Source organism: Lasiosphaeria miniovina (assembly GCF_030549165.1).
Source record: "Lasiosphaeria miniovina strain SMH2392-1A chromosome Unknown B0T26scaffold_4, whole genome shotgun sequence".
NCBI classification, from domain to species: Eukaryota; Fungi; Ascomycota; class Sordariomycetes; order Sordariales; family Lasiosphaeriaceae; genus Lasiosphaeria; species Lasiosphaeria miniovina.
This window is the reverse complement of record NW_026848223.1, coordinates 2,631,777-2,648,752: the sequence shown is the minus strand read 5'-3', so window position 1 is coordinate 2,648,752 and position 16,976 is coordinate 2,631,777. Positions and strand designations below refer to the sequence as shown.

Below are 16,976 nucleotides of genomic sequence, written 5' to 3'. Positions count from 1 at the left end.
GAAAGGCAGTGTAATAGAGCATGGCAATGAAGTCTCATATTAAAGTGAATAGAATGCGAACCAATTAATTAAAAGGTATCGATTATAACTGTTATCGATTATATCAAGGTATCGTACATTAAACATGCTCGACGCGCGCCTCGTCGACGCCGTGACCATCCGAGTCGTCGTCCTTGCGGAACTCGACGGCAACCATGATCTCGGTGCTCTGGATGATGCGGCCGCCGGCCTCGCGCAGCGGCGCCCTGTCACTCGAGTTTGTAGTCGTGGTGGTGAGCGGGGACGGACCGCCGCCCGAGATGACGACCGTGTTCTGCTTGGGCGAAATCTTTGAGATCTGCGTGTCGTTCTTGCTCTCCGACACGTACAGCCGCCGGCTCAGCGTCTGCAGGTCGCGGAACAGCGTGCGCAGCACCGGAATCGACGCCGCCATAATAGTCACGGCCGACTCGGCCGCTCCCCAGAGGATAAGAGGCGCCGACACGTCTGGGTTTGGTCAGCAATCGTGTCTCAAAGGGGGAGTACGGCGATGCAGTGCAGGGCGGTTTGGCTCACAGGTAAAGTCGGGAGATGCAAGCGTTGGTATGACGGTGGTCTTGACTACGGCCGTCGCGCCGGCGCTGTTGGTCACGGTCAGTACTGAGCATGCTCGAGTTTGCAGTGACAAGAGTTGAAAGACCCACAAGATTCCCATGCTCATGGCCAAGGCAACGCCGACTTTCTCTCGCCGCTTCATCTGCAGGTTCCAGATGACCGTCCAGGGGAGCAGCGCGAGCACAAAATCCATGGCGGCTGAGTATCCTGCAGAACATCAGCGCCAGGCCCCAACAAACCAGACAGACGCCACTCGGCTTCCACTTACCCGCGGCAAACATGCCGAAAATGGGATATACCTGCGGGTCCCAGCAAGTCCCCGGGACGTACGGGTTCCACGTCTTTTGCACGGGCGAACAGCGCACCCACAGGAATATGGCGTTGAGGCCCATCAGAATGTTCACCGTCGCGATGATGAACCAGACGAAAGCCTTGGTCCGCCCCTGCACCAGCCGGAGCAGCGTGACGGCAAACGACGTCTTGCTCCACATGGCAGCGAGAATGGAGAAGGTGCCCGTGAAGTTGCCCGTGATGCCGAGGAACGCAAAGTTCTCGAACGGGACTGCGTACACGTGCTTGCCGAGGCCTTTGGGCACGCTCGCCGTGACGAGGACTATCGACGCCAGCAGCATGACCTGAAATTGGTGTCAACGAGAGACCAACTGGATGAGCGCTAGCTTTGAGGGCGGCAACGAATGACTCACCCAGGACAGGACAAGCACGTAGTCATCCCACCACAGGCGGCGCTTGGTGCGTAGCTTGCAGAACAGGCGCACGGCGAGGAAGACGGCCGACAGGCCGGTGAGGGCCCACGTCGTGGCCAGGATCTTGGAGCCTTGGTCGTCTTCGTCCATGGTCGATCGGATGCAGGCAGCGGCAGTCCACTTCTGGAATTGACAGGACACGCAACTTAATTACAAGGGGCCGTTCGATTGGGAAAAGGAAACGGATGCAGGGACCCGACCAGTCGAGCCAGTCAACCAGGACCAGCCCAGTCAACGCAACAGCGATCCCATGCGAGTCTTATAGACACGGCGCCGGGGCCGCGGTTCGCAAAAGCACGTGTGGGAGGGATTTTGGGACCCTCGCCGACGAGGGGGAAATCCTTGTGTCCGAGCCACCAACTACCCCCCCCCCCCCCCCTTCTCTCCCCCCGCTGCAGGCGCACAGGCTCCTTTCGCATGCACGACACCAACACCGGCCAGCGACAGCCCAAGCAGGACTCGGCCAGCGCGAGGACATGGGACGACGGCTCCCAATCCAGCAGAGTGCGGGGCTGGTGACAGGACAGGCAGGCCGTCCGTTTGCTGTCTGTCAGGGTCCGAGTCCTGTCACCCCTTCCTCCCCCGCTGAATGCAACCGCTGCCCGCCCGCCCGCGTAGGACCGGGAGCCGTGGGAGTGGGAGGAGAGGGTCCCAGCACTTCCGTGCCCAAATGCTGGCGGCGAATAGTCTGGCAACCCACGGACCGCCGTGCATCAAAACAAAATGGCAGCCCGCCGCCACCAACAAGAAGAATTCGCCCATTTGGCAGACTTGCGATTGCTTCCTTCCCATGGACGTGGCCAGATCCGTCGAGCCGTGCAGGATCCGTGTCGGCCCCGTGCTCTGCGCCCTGCCTCTGCGGTGGCATCCGGGCGGTATTGCGCGCCCCCCTTTCAGGACTCGGAGGCAATAGACGGACTCTCGTCATGTACGCTTCGGCGCGCAGCAGTGCCATGCGCACAGCAGATGCCATGCGTGCAGCATGCAGCACATCTAGTCGCCGCGCCGAAGACCCGGATCGGCAGGCACAATGCCCTTTTTGCTCTTGGGTTTGTGCTTGTGTTTTGCTTGCTGGCGGGTCAGGTCAGGCTCGGATTGTCTCGAGATATTTCAGCAGTTGCAGAGACGGGGTAGTGCTCTTCGGGTCCATAAACACCACCGTGCAAAATCTTACGTAGGTGGAAATGTTTAATTGTAATTAGCGTACTGTACCTGCGTCGGCGTAACCTCAATACATTATAATACCAGACGTCATTGATTCGCCTGTGGGTGGCGCGGATAATAGTGATGTCACAAAGCTGGCGGCATTCCTCCATGACGTTATCGACTGCGGTATATTATGGCGAAATTTTCCCACCAACTAGAAGCAACAACTCTCTGTCAGCCACCTCAAGGTACTTGATCTTGCGTAAATCAGCCAAGAAGCAAACAATCCAACCCAAGAGACCAACCCAAAAGGTGAAAAGCTACCTACAGAGGTCCGTCAAAATGTCCGATTCCAAGCAAGGAGGAAACCTCTTCGACATGGCCAAAGACGGGACCAAAGGCATGAGCCTCCGCCAAATCCCCTCCTCCCCTCCCTTCATCACTTACCATACTAACCCATCTTCGCAACGTCCACAGTCCCCGAAGACGCCGCCAAGCCCAACATCATCCCGTCCGTGGCGCGGCCGGACCAGCAGGGCGGCCCCGACACGAGCGGGCTGGGCCAGATGGCCGACAACGGCGTCGGCGCGACGGGCATGGGCGAGGTGGTGGGCGCGGCCGGCGGCGAGATCCCCGCCGACATTGGCGGCAAGTACAGCCGGTCTGGCGGCAAGGAGCGCGGGCAGCCCGGCGCGCCGCACGGCGGGCGGAACCAGCCGTCGCACGGCTAGCTAGTTAAGCCGGGGGCTGCAACGTGTTGTGTGTAGAGTCGGATCGTTTGTTGAGGCAGCGGCAGGATGGGCAGTTGGTGTTGACTTGTCATGTAACCTTGTGGATTTTTGTTGGCAGGGCAATGCACGTCGATGAGAGAGCTCCAAGTCTTTTTGCCGCAATTCGTCGTCCAATGCCCAAGCAGACCTCTTTGTAGATGGGTAGATGTAGAAAGATGAAGTCGATAAAAGATTCCTGCCTTGTTGTCTGTCTTCTATCTTGAGGACGGCCGGGGCAGGGCAACCACCCATAAACCCGGCTGTCTCCAGGATAGAAGACAGATAACAAGGCAGACATCTTCCATCTACTTCATCTCCCTACAGCAGCGTTGCCACATCAAGAAAGACCTAGCCTGCTTTGGCACAAGCTCCAAAGACTATCCGTAGAGCCGCCATACTAGAGGCGCCCGCCAAGGTCACACTAGGGCAGGCGGTTGCCTTGAAAGACACTTGCCTGGGCCACCTCCATCGGCACGAGTCGCTGGCTTTGTTAGAGCTGCATGTGCTGGGTTTCTGAGACGACGAGATCGTGCAGTTTTCAGTCAAGATGGGTAATCTGCTGCCCGGTTAGACCCTGCGGTAGCCGCTCAGGGATACAAAGGGACAGCTTGGTGCGCGATTTCTGAGCCCCAGTGGTTGTTGGCTTGGCGATTGTCTAGACAACTGACTATTGGCAAGGAAGAAGCTCAGACAGTCCCAGTACCCAGTGCCCTTTACCTAGAATCAACGTCATGGGGTGGGGGTTTCCATATGGAGCAAAGGAATCGTGAGCTGCAAGTCCTCAAGCGACAGCACTCGAAACCGCGACTTTCGTCATCCCCCAGGTCTCTTATTTCCCTTTTCATTGCACTCCAGATATACAATACAGAAAGGGCCCTGCCTCGCTACCAAAAGGCCCTTCATTCTCGCACCGTCATTCAACGAGCTGCAAAGTTAGCAACTGTTAGCCCAGCCGCCTCAGATCATACGCGGTCGCGACTTAATCCGGGGAGCACTCCGATCAGACCCGTAACCGTCTAACACGCCCACAAGAGCCTGCGATGACTTCGACCGTGTGTCTCAGACGTCTCGGTGAATCCGGCCCCGGCCAAGTGTCAATCATTGCCCGAACCAACGACAGCCGAACCAACGACAGCTGAACCCGCGATAGCGACTCGTCTCAACCTGGGATTGGCCCCGCGTGCAGCCCACCCTCATGCACGGGGTAATATTCGCCGAGTTGAGAGGGGATGCCACACACTTTTATAACCTGTGGTCTTCTTAAAGAGGGGGTGTGTCACTGCCAAAGGGGTCGACGGCCGACGCAATTGGACACCTCCTCTCCCCAGGAACGGACTGGCTCGCCCTCGGCTGTACGCCATTGGCCTGCAGGCCAACGTGATAGCTGCAAGTCTCGAGCTAATGGGATGATTCGTCTGCCGTGGGGGTCGAAGGCTGCCGGCGGCATCTCTCTGCTAACACCTATGGCCCATATCTTAAATGCTCGGGTAGGTATAGTTATGGGACCCCAAGAGGGGGAGCATCCCAAGCTGGCACCTGCGCATTCACTGACACCTGCGCTTTCACTGACACCTGCGCTTTCACTGATTGCCTTGCTTGCGATCCGCATCTGATTATCGAGTCTGCCAGACCGGGCACCACCATCGTCATCTTCCCAGCTAGTCACGGTCTCAGTCGGCCATGATAGCTTCCTACGACGTAGTCCTGAAGCTGAGGGAATCCCCCATCCTGTCCCTAGCGATCGCCTCCCTGGCCTATCTCCTCGCATACGCCGCCAAATCGTACGCCGGCTCCCCGCTCCGCCGGTATCCCGGCCCGTGGCTAGCAAGTACGGACACCCAGACGTGAGCTTTGGGGGAAACAAGGAACGAGACCAAACATAGAGACATTGACTGACTGCACTCGGCAGAGTTCACCAACCTGTGGCGGCTGTACCACGTGTCGCGCGGGAGTTTCCACCACGTCCTCGTGCGCGCGCACGAGAAATACGGGCCCGTCGTGCGCATCGGCCCCAATGTGCTCGACATTGACTACCCGGACCTCAACAAGACCGTGTTCAACACCAAGGGCGACTGGAAGAAGGTTCTCTCCCTCCCTGTCTCGTCCTGCCGATCGAAAACACACGCACACTGACAAACCTGACAGACCGAATCGGTGCTCGCGAGCAGCGCCATGGTCGACGGCCACGTCGTGCACAACCTGTTCAGCCAGACGGACGCGGCCAAGCACGCGCGCGAGAAGAAGCCCATCGCCAAGTACTACTCGGCCAGCGGCGTGGCGGAGCTCGAGCCGCTCATGGACAAGACCATCGCGCAGCTGTGCGACGAGCTGGAGCGGCGGTTCGTCGACGCCCCTGGCGGCGCAGCCGGCAAGCCCTTTGACCTCGGCAGGTGGATCCTGTACTGTAAGCCAACCACTACCCTACCCTCTCTGCCCGAGCGTCTAACACAACCGGTTCCTGCCAGACACGTGGGACGTGGTCGGCGCGGTGACGTTCAGCGAGCCGCTGGGGTACCTGTCGGCGGGGCGCGACTTTGACGGGATGCTGGCGACAGCAGACAAGTCGCTCGACTACTTTGCGCTGTGCCTGTGCGTGCCGGCGCTGGACTGGTGGCTGGCCAAGAACCCCGTGGTGCGGCTGGGCCCGGCGGGGTTCGACCCCGCGGTGGGCAACGCCGTGAAGCACCTCGTGGCGCGGTACCAAGGGACCGACGGCGGCTTCCACTCGGCGGCACAGCCCGACTTCCTCGACCACTTCATCGCGGCCAAGAGCGACGGCGCGGCCGACGACAACCAGATCGTGTCGTGGCTCATGATCAACGTCCTCGCCGGCGCCGACACGACGGCTATCTCGATCCGCTCCGCGCTGTACTACTGTCTCAAGAATCCACGGGTCTGGCAGCGGCTGCGCGCCGAGCTCGCGGCAGCCGGGCTGACCGCAGGTGGCGGCGGCGGCGTGGCGACGTACAGAGACGTGCGTTCGGTGGCATACGTCGACGCCGTGGTGCGCGAGGCGGTGCGCATGCTGCCGGGCGTGTCGTTGCCGATAGAGCGGTACGTGCCGGCGGGGGGCGTGCGGCTGCGGGACGGCAGCTTCGTGCCCGAGGGCGCCATCCTGGGCTTCAACCCGTACGTGCTGGGCCGCAATCGTGAGGTGTGGGGTGTTGATGCCGCCGAGTTCCGGCCCGAGCGGTGGCTGCGCGGCGACGGCGAGGCGGCCGACGCCTTCGCGGCCCGCCTGCAGGCCATGAACAACGCCGACCTCAGCTTTGGTGGTGGGAGCCGGTCGTGCCTCGGTAAGCACATGGGCCTGATGCAGGTGTACAAGGTCGTCGCCACTCTCGCGCTGCGCTACGACATTGCGCTGGCCTATCCCGACCGTGAGTGGAAGGTCATCAACAGCTGGTTCCCGAGGCAGGAGGGGCTGGAGGCCGTCATCGCGAAGAGGGCGTGATGCGGCTTTCTGTTGTCCGATTCTTGTTGGCTGAAAGGGGCGGCTATGACATGTGGATGGTCTCCATGCATCGAGAGTGCATCGGCTTGGAGTTGCCAGCTACTTCTCGCAGACGTGACGTCTTACTCGGGTGGAATGAGTTATTTGCGGGATACTCTGTTTGTTAGTCGGCGATATGTCTGCGAGTATTGCCAGTTGATCGCGAGGCCGCGGCTCTTCACTTTGCGCAGCCGGGTTGCCAGAGCTTGTGGGGTTGCCAGAGCTGGTGTTATGGACAGTTCTTTGGGAAGGCACGCAACTTTGCATGCGAATAGTAGTTCAAGAATGCCAAACACTTGATCGCTCCTCGTTCCCAAGTCGTGCAAATGATGCATCGACATTCGACAGTCTTGGGGGCATCGAGCCGACCCCGGGCATACCGGTAGACTTGGACTTTGCCCCCTTTTCCTCGACGACGGCACATCGCATCAAAGCCACGCGACACACCCCTCATATCGCGCCGCTTGCAACGAAGCCATCACATCACCGTATGACCCCCTATCACCCCAGCGTCGCACGTGTTTCTCGCCGATCGCGCAGCCCCACGGGGACGAAAGTAGCTTGACGCCATCGTGTAAACACCCCTGACGGAGGACACCTTTTGCGTTGGGGACGCTGCAGCCGGACACTGCAGCCTGAGGGCGGACAAGGCAGAGGCACAACGCAACAGCCAATTGGGCAGCGCGTGGGCTTGCATTCCCGCCTCGCCGCGGAAGCATCGCATCGAGACCTAATGGAAGTGCGCGATGGCAAGCGGCAAGACACGATGGCAAGCGGCAAGACAGGATGGCAAGCGGCAAGACACGATGCTTGGCAGCGGGAACCCCCAAAGTTGCCATGGCGAGCAGCGCATTAGGGCGCCCATCAGGTGCTGCGCCAATGGCGGCACGAAGGCTTATCTCGCGGTATTCTCGCGGAGGTGGGGCCGTGTGGGGCGAGGTGCGCCCGGCGGCGTCTTCACCGGTGGTCTCCTTCCTCTAGGTCGCACATCGCAGCTTCAAGACTCGAGTCTGATCACCTGCTGCGGCTGATCATGGCGGTCGTCGACATGCGGGCGACAGTGGTGGAGAAAAAGGTAACAGAGGAACAAAAGCCGTCAAGACCAGCGCAGCTCAAAGGGAGCCAATCTTGTATTTATGTCAATCTGGGCTCCTCAGCCAGCGCGGCGGAGCCTACTGGGAAGATCCCAGACGTACACGCGAACAGAAACCGTTGCTCCATAGCTAGTTTTCGTGGAAGTGGATAAGTGATTTGTCAAGCAGTCCTGTTATTACCGCAAACATCCGAAACCGGACAGGAGAGGAGGAGAAGAAAAAACAAAACCGCGGGCCGCGCCAGACTAGTATCCTGCCCACCTACCCAGCTCCCGCCAAACCGCCCCTCTAGGAAAAAAAAGTCCAAGCCAGAGACAGAGCGCGCTACGCCGGCCAACCCCCAAGTTCAACACTACGACGCAGCATCAGCGACGCCAACTCTCTCTCTGGCTTGCACCCCGCCCGACGAGCCGAGCTCTCAACTCTCGCCTTTTAATGGAATCGACAAGCGCCGCCTATCCAGTGCGCCGACGCTCTTTTGGGCGAGGGGGTGCAGGGAATATCCGTAAGACACAAACACTCGCAGGCACCGCCGCCGCCGCCGCCGCCGCCACCATGACTTATTGACTGACAACCCCGCGCGTGCAGGTTCCCATGCTGAGGCAACCGTCGAGGGCGAGGAAGGGCATCCGGGAGGGCGCAGCAGCGGCGGGAGCAGCATCAAGTCGACGTCGACGAGCGCGTCGCAACGGTCCAAGCTGTTCCTCAACGACATCCGCAACCTGTTCACCAGCATCACGCCCACCAAGCCCAGCACTCCCGAGTAGCGACCACGTCAGCACACCAAACGCAAGCACAAGCACGACTGCTTCCCCCCATAAATGCGAACCTAACGCGCCGCGTCTTGCACAGGCCGCGCCTGCTGGCCATCGTGGCTGCCATGCCGGGTCATGGCACAGGGGGGTGGAGGTGATGTCGAGACGGAGATGGGAATCTGTATACAGCTGCGGCGGGGGCGGCGGCAGCGGCGGGGGCGGCGGCGGTGGCGGCGGCGGTGGGAGGGGATTGGGAAAAGAGGAACAATCTACCATCATCGGCGTCAACACCGGAGTGGAGGTAGAGGCTGAGACGGCAGAGGAGCAACAGCGTAATGATGATGTCCAAAGAATAAAACAAGCCAGCCGCGCTGGCGATATATACCCTGGAAGCAAGCCCAGTAAGCGCTAGCCGTGACGCCTCCAAGTCCCTTACCTAGACAACAACCTTCAGCGCGAGCGCCGTGCAGTTCAACCCACGCGCCGGCACAACCGCACCCTCGTCTGTTGAGAGATCCAGCTGAATCCCACACCCAAGCCAATGCCTCGCCGGCGTCCCCGTAACATTCGCCGCAGCACACACCAACTCCCCCGCAGCAACACACCTGACGGCAGAGTAACTATCGCCCAGCGCAGCAAGCATCCCCTGCTGCAGCAGCCACACGGCACTGCTGGCATCACGCTCGCGCTTGCCGACGGCCGCGACGGCGGGGCGCCCGTCGCCGTCCAGCAACCCGACCGCACACAGGTGCCCGCTCGCCTCGACGCTGAACGCGCTGCCGCCGCCGCGCGTGAAGAGTAGTCCGTCGCCGCTGAGCGCGACGAACCACCCGTCGAACACGCCGCCAGGCTGGGCGACTTGTAGTTCGAAGGGTGAAGCCGTTTCGCCGCAGCTAGAGTCGGTTGTGGCTGTCGGCGTAGAGGTCGGCGTGGAGGCCGGCGTGGACGTGTTGAGCCACCGTGTGGTAGTCGTGTTAAGCCAGCGGGCCGTCGCCGTCGTCGTGTTGAGCCAGCGGGCAGTCGCCGTCGTGTTGGCGAGCATGGCGGTAGCGGTCGTGTTGAGCCAGCGCCCGGCAGTCGTGTTGGCAGGCTGGGTGTGCATCGAGGTGTTCAGCCACACCGGCCTCGTGCTGTTTGCCAGCAGCATGTCCCTTCCTGGCCTGGTGGCGTTGAGCCATTTCGCTGCCGCGGTGGTGTTGCGAGCTAGCAAATCGATCACCGTGGCGTTCAGCTTGCGGTACGAAGCAGCGTTGGCCGAGGATGTGACCGGCGCGGCGGTCGAGGAGTTTACATATCGCCCGTAGGTGCTGTTGCTCGCCAGTGAGGCGGGAGAGGTCGTGTTGGCCCAGAAGGGCGCGGGGATCGTTGTGGTTATCGTCGTGGTGTTCAGCACGTGTATGGTCGGCGCAGTGCTGTCTGCCAAAAGCGGCGCGGTCGAGTTGTTCAGGGAGAATTTCGTCGCGCCCCCGTCCCCCAGAGAGCCGGTAGAGGCGGAGGATGGCGAGAGCTTCGGCGGTCTGCTATCGCTTCCGCCCAGACGACCCCGTGTATCTGTGCCTGTAGTGTAGTATGCCACAGCCGTTGCTGGCTTGGACGCTGTTGTCAACTTTGTTGGCTGTTTCCCTTTGGGCAGGGACTTGCTCGAGGTGGTCTTTCCGAACCGCACCGCCGTGCTGTTCCGCAGCAATGTGTGGTTGGCCGGAAAAGGGGGGACTGTCGCGTTGGCCACCGTCTTGGTCAGGGTGAATGTGCTCGTCGTCAACTCGGCCGCTGCTGTCGTCGTGGCGTGGGATATGCCGAGGCAGGAGCACGCAGACGAGAAGGCGGCTACCGAGGAGCACGGCGATGCGTAGGCCGGGGTCGATGTCGCCGTGGCTGTCAGCTGCCGATTCTCGAGAGCCCGGCCAAAGGCAAACTCGTCAAAGCCACGGTATCCCAATTCGTGTTCGGCGGCCGTGGCCCTCGCCTTCTCAGCCGTAATCGTGGCATTGCGGTTTGTCGAGGTGACTGTCCGAGTCGTGGTGTGGGTACGTGTCGGCGGCGTGACGGTGACGCTGAAAAAAGAGAGGCAGTCGGCGGTGCCGTTTCTTCCAGGCACGGCGATTTCGACAGCTGAAAGGCGGGTGGGTCAGTTGCGAGCTGCCATTGAGTTGACGCCATGCGCGGCCCCACTGTTTGGCGGAACCTACCGCGAAGACAAGCATCGCTAGTGGAGCATCCTCCCGCTGCGAGGGCCTGACTCAAGCGTAACGCAAACGCTGCCAGGCGAGAGGGTCGCATTTCAGCTCCTAGGCTCCTTTTTTCACCAAACTCAGGTCCATCGGCATGACTGCGTAGAAGCATCCTCCCGCTCGAGTCGCGATGCTCGCGGCCATCTCCTTTTAATCGAGCGCGTCGTTAGACAGGAACTTGGTTCTTGTCTGGCACATTTCACAAGCAGGCTTTGGCTGCAGAAACCGGTTCTTACGTGGTAATTAGAGCCCCTATATTGCTATTCCATGCCCTATAATCCCCAAACGCAGCGTGCTACCTCGTTTTCCAGGGGTATGCTAGCTTTAGGTGGGGCGCCATCGTCATTTTATGCAGGCCAGTGGAGGTTGTTATGCAAGCCTTTATGTAGTTCCTGGAAGCATTATTCCAGACAATGGCATTTGGGTCTGTAGATAATTAGAATCTTACAGGTTTAGTTCTTTTCTTTTGCTTTGTTGCTTTGTTTTCCTCACTTTTCACAAAAGGTCGCAGCCGAAGCAAGTGTAGAGCCCGGGTTCGTATACGGAGTGTAATTACAACCAAAGGGTAACGTCCTGGAAGCAATGCTCGATGGCAGCTATGAACGAAACTACGACAGGAACCGGTACAAGCCCAAACAACCTACTATTCCAACCACGCCTACCAAGAGAGGTCCCCTGTTCGCGAAGAAATCCCGCATCCAATTGAGTCACTGTTGGACAATAAGAGCACCCCAACGGAAAACCCAACTACCGACGAGAAGCCAGCGCTGTCAGCACTATTCACACCACCCCGAAGTCAAATACGAGCGCCTTGTTCACTCCACAAACATTTTATTCCGGAACGTTTTCACTGCCTCGGTTGCATTCGGTAGACTCACTAGGCTTCACAAGACGAGCTCAGCAGAATGTCGAGAAGTATTTCACAATAATCAAACGATTAGTGTATCCAGTCTCTGTCTTTGGGCAGGTCCAACGTGGTCCATCCCCAAGACTAGGAAGGGCCATTTCTCCCTGCTAGTTCTATAGCTCCATGGCTGCTCTAGTTGGGTTAATAACTGATCCTTATCGCTTGGCCATTCCCTTGCCATTGCAGTGGCTGTCCGCCCTTTGTTCCCGAATCCCTTGTCAGGTTCAGGTACCTGACTTGATTATACACAAGACTTCTCATTCCCCTACTGACTTCTTCTCGTCCAGCCCTACCCTCTCGCTGTCAAACTCCCCCAACGTAGTTTGCTCAAGACCTCTTAAACCCCATTCCAGGTCTCTCAAGTTAACCCATATGGATATCAATCCCATCTTTACCGCCTCATATTTTCCACTCTACCCATATCACCTACGGCAATAGCCCCACAGCACGTGGCAGCATGCCCCTTGCGACGGATGAGCGACATCGAATGTTGGTCGCCGAGGCATATGACCTCGTCTATTACACCTGTTGTGTGGTTCCGGGCCCTGCGGGCTACAGTTTACCGAACCCCGACGAGTGAACATGGATGTGGCGCTGGTATACGGTCTCGAAACAGATTTGCTGGGTTTTGGGGCTCTGTGCCGCCGGGTTCTTCTCCCTCTCCTCGAGCCGCGCAGCCCTGTGTGCCATGCATTCCTGGATAGTCACGGTCCAGGGACTGTTCCAGGCAAAGTGTCTAAACTTGACGCTGTGCGAAGGGAAGAACCGATCCGGGTCTGCGGCCACCTGCTCCTCGTCCTCGGGTGCCGGGCCGTAGCGTACACAGGAGCAGACGTCCGGGCCGAAGCACCACATCTCCGGACGCCAGGGCGAGCCGGCCGACGCGTCCGGAACCATCCACGGCGCACCCTCCTTTCCGTACTCGTCGAACATGGCCCGCAGCTCCAGGGAGTCGAGCTTTCCGTTCTTCACAGTGAGCAGTCTGTGGCCGCTCCATCTGAGGACCACGTCGGCAGAAAATACGCTGACAAGGAGGACGGCACTTGTAGATGGCGGCGTCGAGCTCTCGACAGGCGAGGACTCCTTGCTGCTGCGCGTTTTGTTCTTGGAGGCCTTGCAGGCGTAGCGCCCAGTGCAGCGATGGCAACGAACAATGACGGCCGGTGCCGAGGTTAGTTCCCGTTCCCACCGAGCCCCGGTCCTTTCTAATGCAATATGATGTACCTTGTCCGCATAGACGGATTTGTGCTTACAGAGTGGGAAGGATTTCTTGGTAGACTGCAACACTCTCTCGTCGGGCTTCTCGTCCTGCTTGAGCACCCGGTCCCGATCGAGAAGCCGAATCAGGGGGAACTTCCCGTTTTTATACCCTAGCAGCTCCAGCGCGGCGAAATTCTCTCGAAATTGCACGAAATTAGGCGACCTAAGCCCACATCGGGGGCGAATAGTAGCACCGGAATGCCGCTGAAAGGAGTTGGCGAGGAAAGCCGGGTCGCTATGGACGAGTCTGCGCAGCAGCCTCGAGACCCGGCGGAGACAGAATAGCGACAAAAGGTCGTTGCCGTCTCGGATCTTTTCCAGGACGACGAGCAGAACTTCTTCGGGGAAACGGTAGAGAATGCTGGTTTCGCGGTTGCGCAGGCACGACAACACCCAGGGGTCCATAGCGAGGCTAGAGGGGCTGCCGGCGTTGGTCGTGTTGATGTCTGGGTGTGTTGGATGTTTGGGAGAGGCGTGAGGTGTGGGTACATCACTGGTTGTGGCTATCAGGTCATATGAAGGGACGCGTTAAGGACCTTTCCATTTGAGATGCCTTTAGGGCAAGAACTTCCAGGTATTATGCGGATCTCAGGGAAATAAATCACTTGCCGGCTTGGGATGAATAGGTGTATCAAACTATGCACAAAGACTTTAGATGGACGAATTTAGAAATTCGTGGAGTCCACCAGTGACCTAAGAGTTAATCCTTCCAAAAAGAGGACGTTTGTTCAGAGACTGTTAGTCTTGAAAAGTCCCTTGCTAGTCTTGTTTGACAGGCTCTCTCCTACACTAAGACCAAATCCCTCATTAGGTGGCGAAGTAGTTTTTTCAGCCTTCTGTAGTTTATTCTAGAAGACCTAGCTTTGATCAGGAGATCCCATCTGAATGCCAGAGCACCCTCCTAGGGCTCCCCGGCATATGGTAGTAGCCGTGATACTTGGGTCTTAATTCAGCCTGAAATCCGGAATTACCATCCCGCCTCCTAGGCTCCCATACGCTTACCATAGAGCTCGGATCAACAATGACGAAACCGTCAAAACCGTTACGAGCTACGGAGACGCGTCTTCTGAGGTGCCTTCCCTCTTTGACAATTTCTTCGTTGCTGGGTACCTTAGTTCGGCCTTTGGGTAACTTTGGGGTCTCTATAAAGCGGCCCCTCCGATGACAAGTGCCAAGGACCTCCAAGAAAAAGCCCTGATCAAAGCTCTTCTAGAACGACTCAAGGGGGGCAGTCAATATCTGAGGCAGAACACCCGTGGTCTGCCACAGCGCCATCCATCTTCCTCCTCTTGTGCTTGCTCTTCTTTATGAAAGGGTCTTGCCCGTGTGTGCCAATGCCAACTTGTAGTAAGTGCGTTAACGCCTTATACAGAAACTCAAAGCAACATTAGAGCAGCCTAAAGGCTTCGTGTGTGAGACTCTGATTAAGTACCTTGGCTTTGTATAGAATACCAAAGCCCCATCTCTTGGCTCTTTCTTAAAGAGGCCTGTTCTCATATCCTATTTTATTCACCGAAACATTGCATTGTTGCGACGCCTTTGACAACCCGAAGAGAACTTCTCATTGAACATCTAGGATCTGAATTCGAGTTTAAAGAAGAGTAGAAACGCATCTTTGTGTTATGGGTGTGAGCCATTTCACTGTTGTGACTAACCGTGGAAATTTCTCCTTGCGGAAAGTCTCTCATTGGAGCAGACGAAATAATACACCTCTTCTCTATTCTAAACATTTAGGCCTAGACTGAGACACAACGCGCAGGCTACTTATTGACCTTTCTTTTACTGCCATCTATCACGTTGGATCTTGTTTGCGTTGCAAGAGTCGGCGAATATTTCATCTTCCACAGAGACCTGTGAATATCTAGTAGAAAATATGCCAGCTACCCAAAGACAGCAAAAAACCAATACGAAGAGCTCGGCCATGTATGCTGTAAAACCATAATGCAAATGCTAATGCAACATCCCTCCCCAGCAACACGAAAAGCCAGCCAACCAACTACAGCCCACCGCAACCCCCCCAACCACTACTTCATATTCAACAGCAGGTAGCGTAACGCCGCATACGTCTCCTCGCCGGTGGGCACGATCTGGCTGGCGGGCAGCACGAAGCCGTTGTTGCCCGTGTCGCGGAGCTCGGTGGTAAAAGTGTAGTCGGAGCCGACGACGTCGTTGACGAAGTCGACGCTGCTGCCGGTGGCCTTGTAGATGGTCGAGCAGATGGGGCCGTACTGGTACGTGAGCCCGTGGGTCGCCTTGATGGCGGCCACGGCGCCCTTGGCCAGCGCCTGCAGCTCGGTGTTCTTGGCCGACACGGTCGTGCACGAGTATCCGTATGCTGAACCGACACAAGTTAGGCATGCAGGTCCGATGACGGGGACATGAAAGAACACTCACGCGTCATGAACAGCTGCGAGTACGAGTGGTAGTCGATGAAGAGCTTGAGCCCCTGGTTCGCCTTGGTCGTCTTGAGCCATGCCACGAGGGCCGTCGTCTCGGGCGCGTCCGACTGCGCCCTGCCCTTGAAATCCTCGGCGCAGGGGTCGGTCGACGCGCCGCCCGTCACGGACCACTGGTAGGGCCAGTTGCGGTTGATGTCGTGGCCGATGCAGGTGCTCCCGGAGGTGCTCTGCCGGTTCTTGCGCCAGAGCCGGTCGGAGCTCTGCGTGTAGAGGAAGCCTGTGACGGTTGGGCCAGTCAGCATCGAACTGGCTCGAGATTGTCTGGGGAGAATTGCAGCTTACCGTCCGGGTTGACCACGGGGAAGATGTAAAAATCGTATTTATCCACAAAGCTCTTGATTTCGGCCGACGTGGCGTAGTTGGTCAGGAGGTTGTATCCCAGATACTCGACGACCTTGGCTCGGGGTTAGCATTTGCGCAGCAGCAGCGACAACAGGAGAAGATGGACAGGAGAAACTGGACAGGAGAAACTAGACAGGAGAAACTGGACAGGAGAAACTAGACAGGAGAAACTGGACAGGAGAAACTAGACAGGAGAAACTGGACAGGAGAAACTAGACAGGAGAAACTGGACAGGAGAAACTAGACAGACGCACCATGGTAGAGATCCACTCGCGGGCGTGCACAGTGCCGTGCAAGACGATGGCAGGCTTGACCCCCTTGCCGGCGCTCCCCCAGAAGTGGATGGCCGTGATGGGATTCCCGTTGAGGGAATTGCCGGCCGTGACAATCTCGGACTGGGACGGGAAGGACGACTGCAGGTCCCTCAAGAACTGGAGGTGGTCGCTGTAGGCGTGGTACGAGTTGAACCACGTGGCGTTGGCGGAGCCGGCGGCGTAGACGGAGAAGCTGGACTCGTCGGCAATTGCGGCGCCCAGGTCCTGGTGCATGGTGATGACCTCGAGATCGGCGACATCGGCCCGGAAGGCGGCGGCCTGGGCCGGCGGCACGACGATGTCGGCGTACGCGCCGGCCCGCGGGGCTCCCTTCCACGTCTTCAGGTCGTACTTGTCGACGAGGGCGTTGATGCGGTTGATCTCGGGCCCGACGGCGACGCGAAACACCTTGTAGCCGTCGTACGATTTCTTTGCCGGCCTGGGCGGGGTGGCGATGGACGCGGCCGTTGCGAGCGCGAGCGCGCTGGAAAATGCGACGAGGAGCTTCATGGTGTGCAAGATTTTCCCGGGGCAAAATCCCTCGGCTCGGCGACAGAGGACAACAGTTCGGATGGCATGACAATAAGAAACGGTCTTGGCTGCGGGATCTCCATGGCGGTCTTATAGCCGCCCGTGCACGCTCGCTCGCACTCGCACAGGCGAGGTGGCAGGCTTAGCTAGCTTTGGTGCTAGGTAGCTTAGCACACGGATACGAGCAATATCACGGCCTCGGAGCGTGGGCGATGAGGGCAGACGAACCTTCCGCTTTCGGGTGCAAGCCGCAGGGTGCGCTGCAACCTTCCCAACGCTCGCGGCACGGCATGACGAGTGCCGCTGTTAAATCAAG

At 58.4% G+C, this 16,976-nt stretch overlaps 8 protein-coding genes across 8 annotated transcripts; 3 read left to right on the top strand and 5 right to left on the bottom strand.

Moving 5' to 3' along the window:
- Positions 1-64: 64 nt before the first annotated feature.
- On the bottom strand, positions 65-1,719 carry B0T26DRAFT_710099 (uncharacterized protein). Its single transcript, XM_060441964.1, has 5 exons — positions 1,299-1,719; positions 863-1,229; positions 684-801; positions 556-620; positions 65-486 (listed from the first exon to the last, which is right to left on the bottom strand). The coding sequence occupies exons 1-5, from the start codon at positions 1,446-1,448 to the stop codon at positions 119-121; spliced, it is 1,068 nt and encodes a 355-aa protein (XP_060296304.1). The 5' UTR covers positions 1,449-1,719; the 3' UTR covers positions 65-118.
- Positions 1,720-1,755: 36 nt separating this feature from the next.
- On the top strand, positions 1,756-2,607 carry B0T26DRAFT_298362 (uncharacterized protein). Its single transcript, XM_060434239.1, has one exon. The coding sequence runs from the start codon at positions 1,835-1,837 to the stop codon at positions 2,534-2,536; it is 702 nt and encodes a 233-aa protein (XP_060296303.1). The 5' UTR covers positions 1,756-1,834; the 3' UTR covers positions 2,537-2,607.
- A 361-nt stretch (positions 2,608-2,968) lies between these two features.
- Positions 2,969-3,229, top strand: B0T26DRAFT_608788 (uncharacterized protein; the record flags this gene model as incomplete). Its single annotated transcript, XM_060435864.1, has 1 exon — positions 2,969-3,229. A coding segment is annotated over one exon (261 nt), but the record flags the coding sequence as incomplete, so codon positions are not given.
- A 1,725-nt stretch (positions 3,230-4,954) lies between these two features.
- Positions 4,955-6,728, top strand: B0T26DRAFT_751553 (cytochrome protein; the record flags this gene model as incomplete). Its single annotated transcript, XM_060445387.1, has 4 exons — positions 4,955-5,102; positions 5,184-5,356; positions 5,420-5,678; positions 5,740-6,728. 4 exons carry the CDS (start codon positions 4,955-4,957, stop codon positions 6,726-6,728), a joined length of 1,569 nt encoding a protein of 522 aa, XP_060296301.1.
- A 386-nt stretch (positions 6,729-7,114) lies between these two features.
- Positions 7,115-7,703, bottom strand: B0T26DRAFT_298297 (uncharacterized protein). Its single transcript, XM_060434238.1, has one exon. The coding sequence runs from the start codon at positions 7,604-7,606 to the stop codon at positions 7,196-7,198; it is 411 nt and encodes a 136-aa protein (XP_060296300.1). The 5' UTR covers positions 7,607-7,703; the 3' UTR covers positions 7,115-7,195.
- Positions 7,704-8,845: 1,142 nt separating this feature from the next.
- Positions 8,846-10,896, bottom strand: B0T26DRAFT_802622 (uncharacterized protein; the record flags this gene model as incomplete). Its single annotated transcript, XM_060447055.1, has 2 exons — positions 8,846-10,728; positions 10,806-10,896. The coding sequence occupies 2 exons, from the start codon at positions 10,894-10,896 to the stop codon at positions 9,053-9,055; spliced, it is 1,767 nt and encodes a 588-aa protein (XP_060296299.1). The 3' UTR covers positions 8,846-9,052.
- A 1,322-nt stretch (positions 10,897-12,218) lies between these two features.
- B0T26DRAFT_775960 (uncharacterized protein) lies at positions 12,219-13,419 on the bottom strand (the record flags this gene model as incomplete). The annotated part of the gene is made up of 1 exon (XM_060446606.1): positions 12,219-13,419. One exon carries the CDS (start codon positions 13,417-13,419, stop codon positions 12,307-12,309), a length of 1,113 nt encoding a protein of 370 aa, XP_060296298.1. The 3' UTR covers positions 12,219-12,306.
- Positions 13,420-14,701: 1,282 nt separating this feature from the next.
- Positions 14,702-16,813, bottom strand: B0T26DRAFT_298267 (zinc carboxypeptidase). Its single transcript, XM_060434237.1, has 4 exons — positions 16,070-16,813; positions 15,756-15,867; positions 15,409-15,690; positions 14,702-15,349 (listed from the first exon to the last, which is right to left on the bottom strand). The coding sequence occupies exons 1-4, from the start codon at positions 16,637-16,639 to the stop codon at positions 15,039-15,041; spliced, it is 1,275 nt and encodes a 424-aa protein (XP_060296297.1). The 5' UTR covers positions 16,640-16,813; the 3' UTR covers positions 14,702-15,038.
- Positions 16,814-16,976: the final 163 nt, after the last annotated feature.

Coding starts and splice junctions, on each gene's coding strand:
- B0T26DRAFT_710099 (XM_060441964.1), bottom strand. CDS start 1,448: ATGGACGAAGACGACCAAGGCTCCAAGATCCTGGCCACGACGTGGGCC. Junction 621..683: donor GCCATGAGCATGGGAATCTT/GTGGGTCTTTCA, acceptor CGTGACCAACAG/CGCCGGCGCGACGGCCGTAG. Junction 487..555: donor TGCATCTCCCGACTTTACCT/GTGAGCCAAACC, acceptor GACCAAACCCAG/ACGTGTCGGCGCCTCTTATC.
- B0T26DRAFT_298362 (XM_060434239.1), top strand. CDS start 1,835: ATGGGACGACGGCTCCCAATCCAGCAGAGTGCGGGGCTGGTGACAGGA.
- B0T26DRAFT_298297 (XM_060434238.1), bottom strand. CDS start 7,606: ATGGCAACTTTGGGGGTTCCCGCTGCCAAGCATCGTGTCTTGCCGCTT.
- B0T26DRAFT_298267 (XM_060434237.1), bottom strand. CDS start 16,639: ATGAAGCTCCTCGTCGCATTTTCCAGCGCGCTCGCGCTCGCAACGGCC. Junction 15,868..16,069: donor GCGAGTGGATCTCTACCATG/GTGCGTCTGTCT, acceptor CCCCGAGCCAAG/GTCGTCGAGTATCTGGGATA. Junction 15,350..15,408: donor CTCGCAGCTGTTCATGACGC/GTGAGTGTTCTT, acceptor GTGTCGGTTCAG/CATACGGATACTCGTGCACG.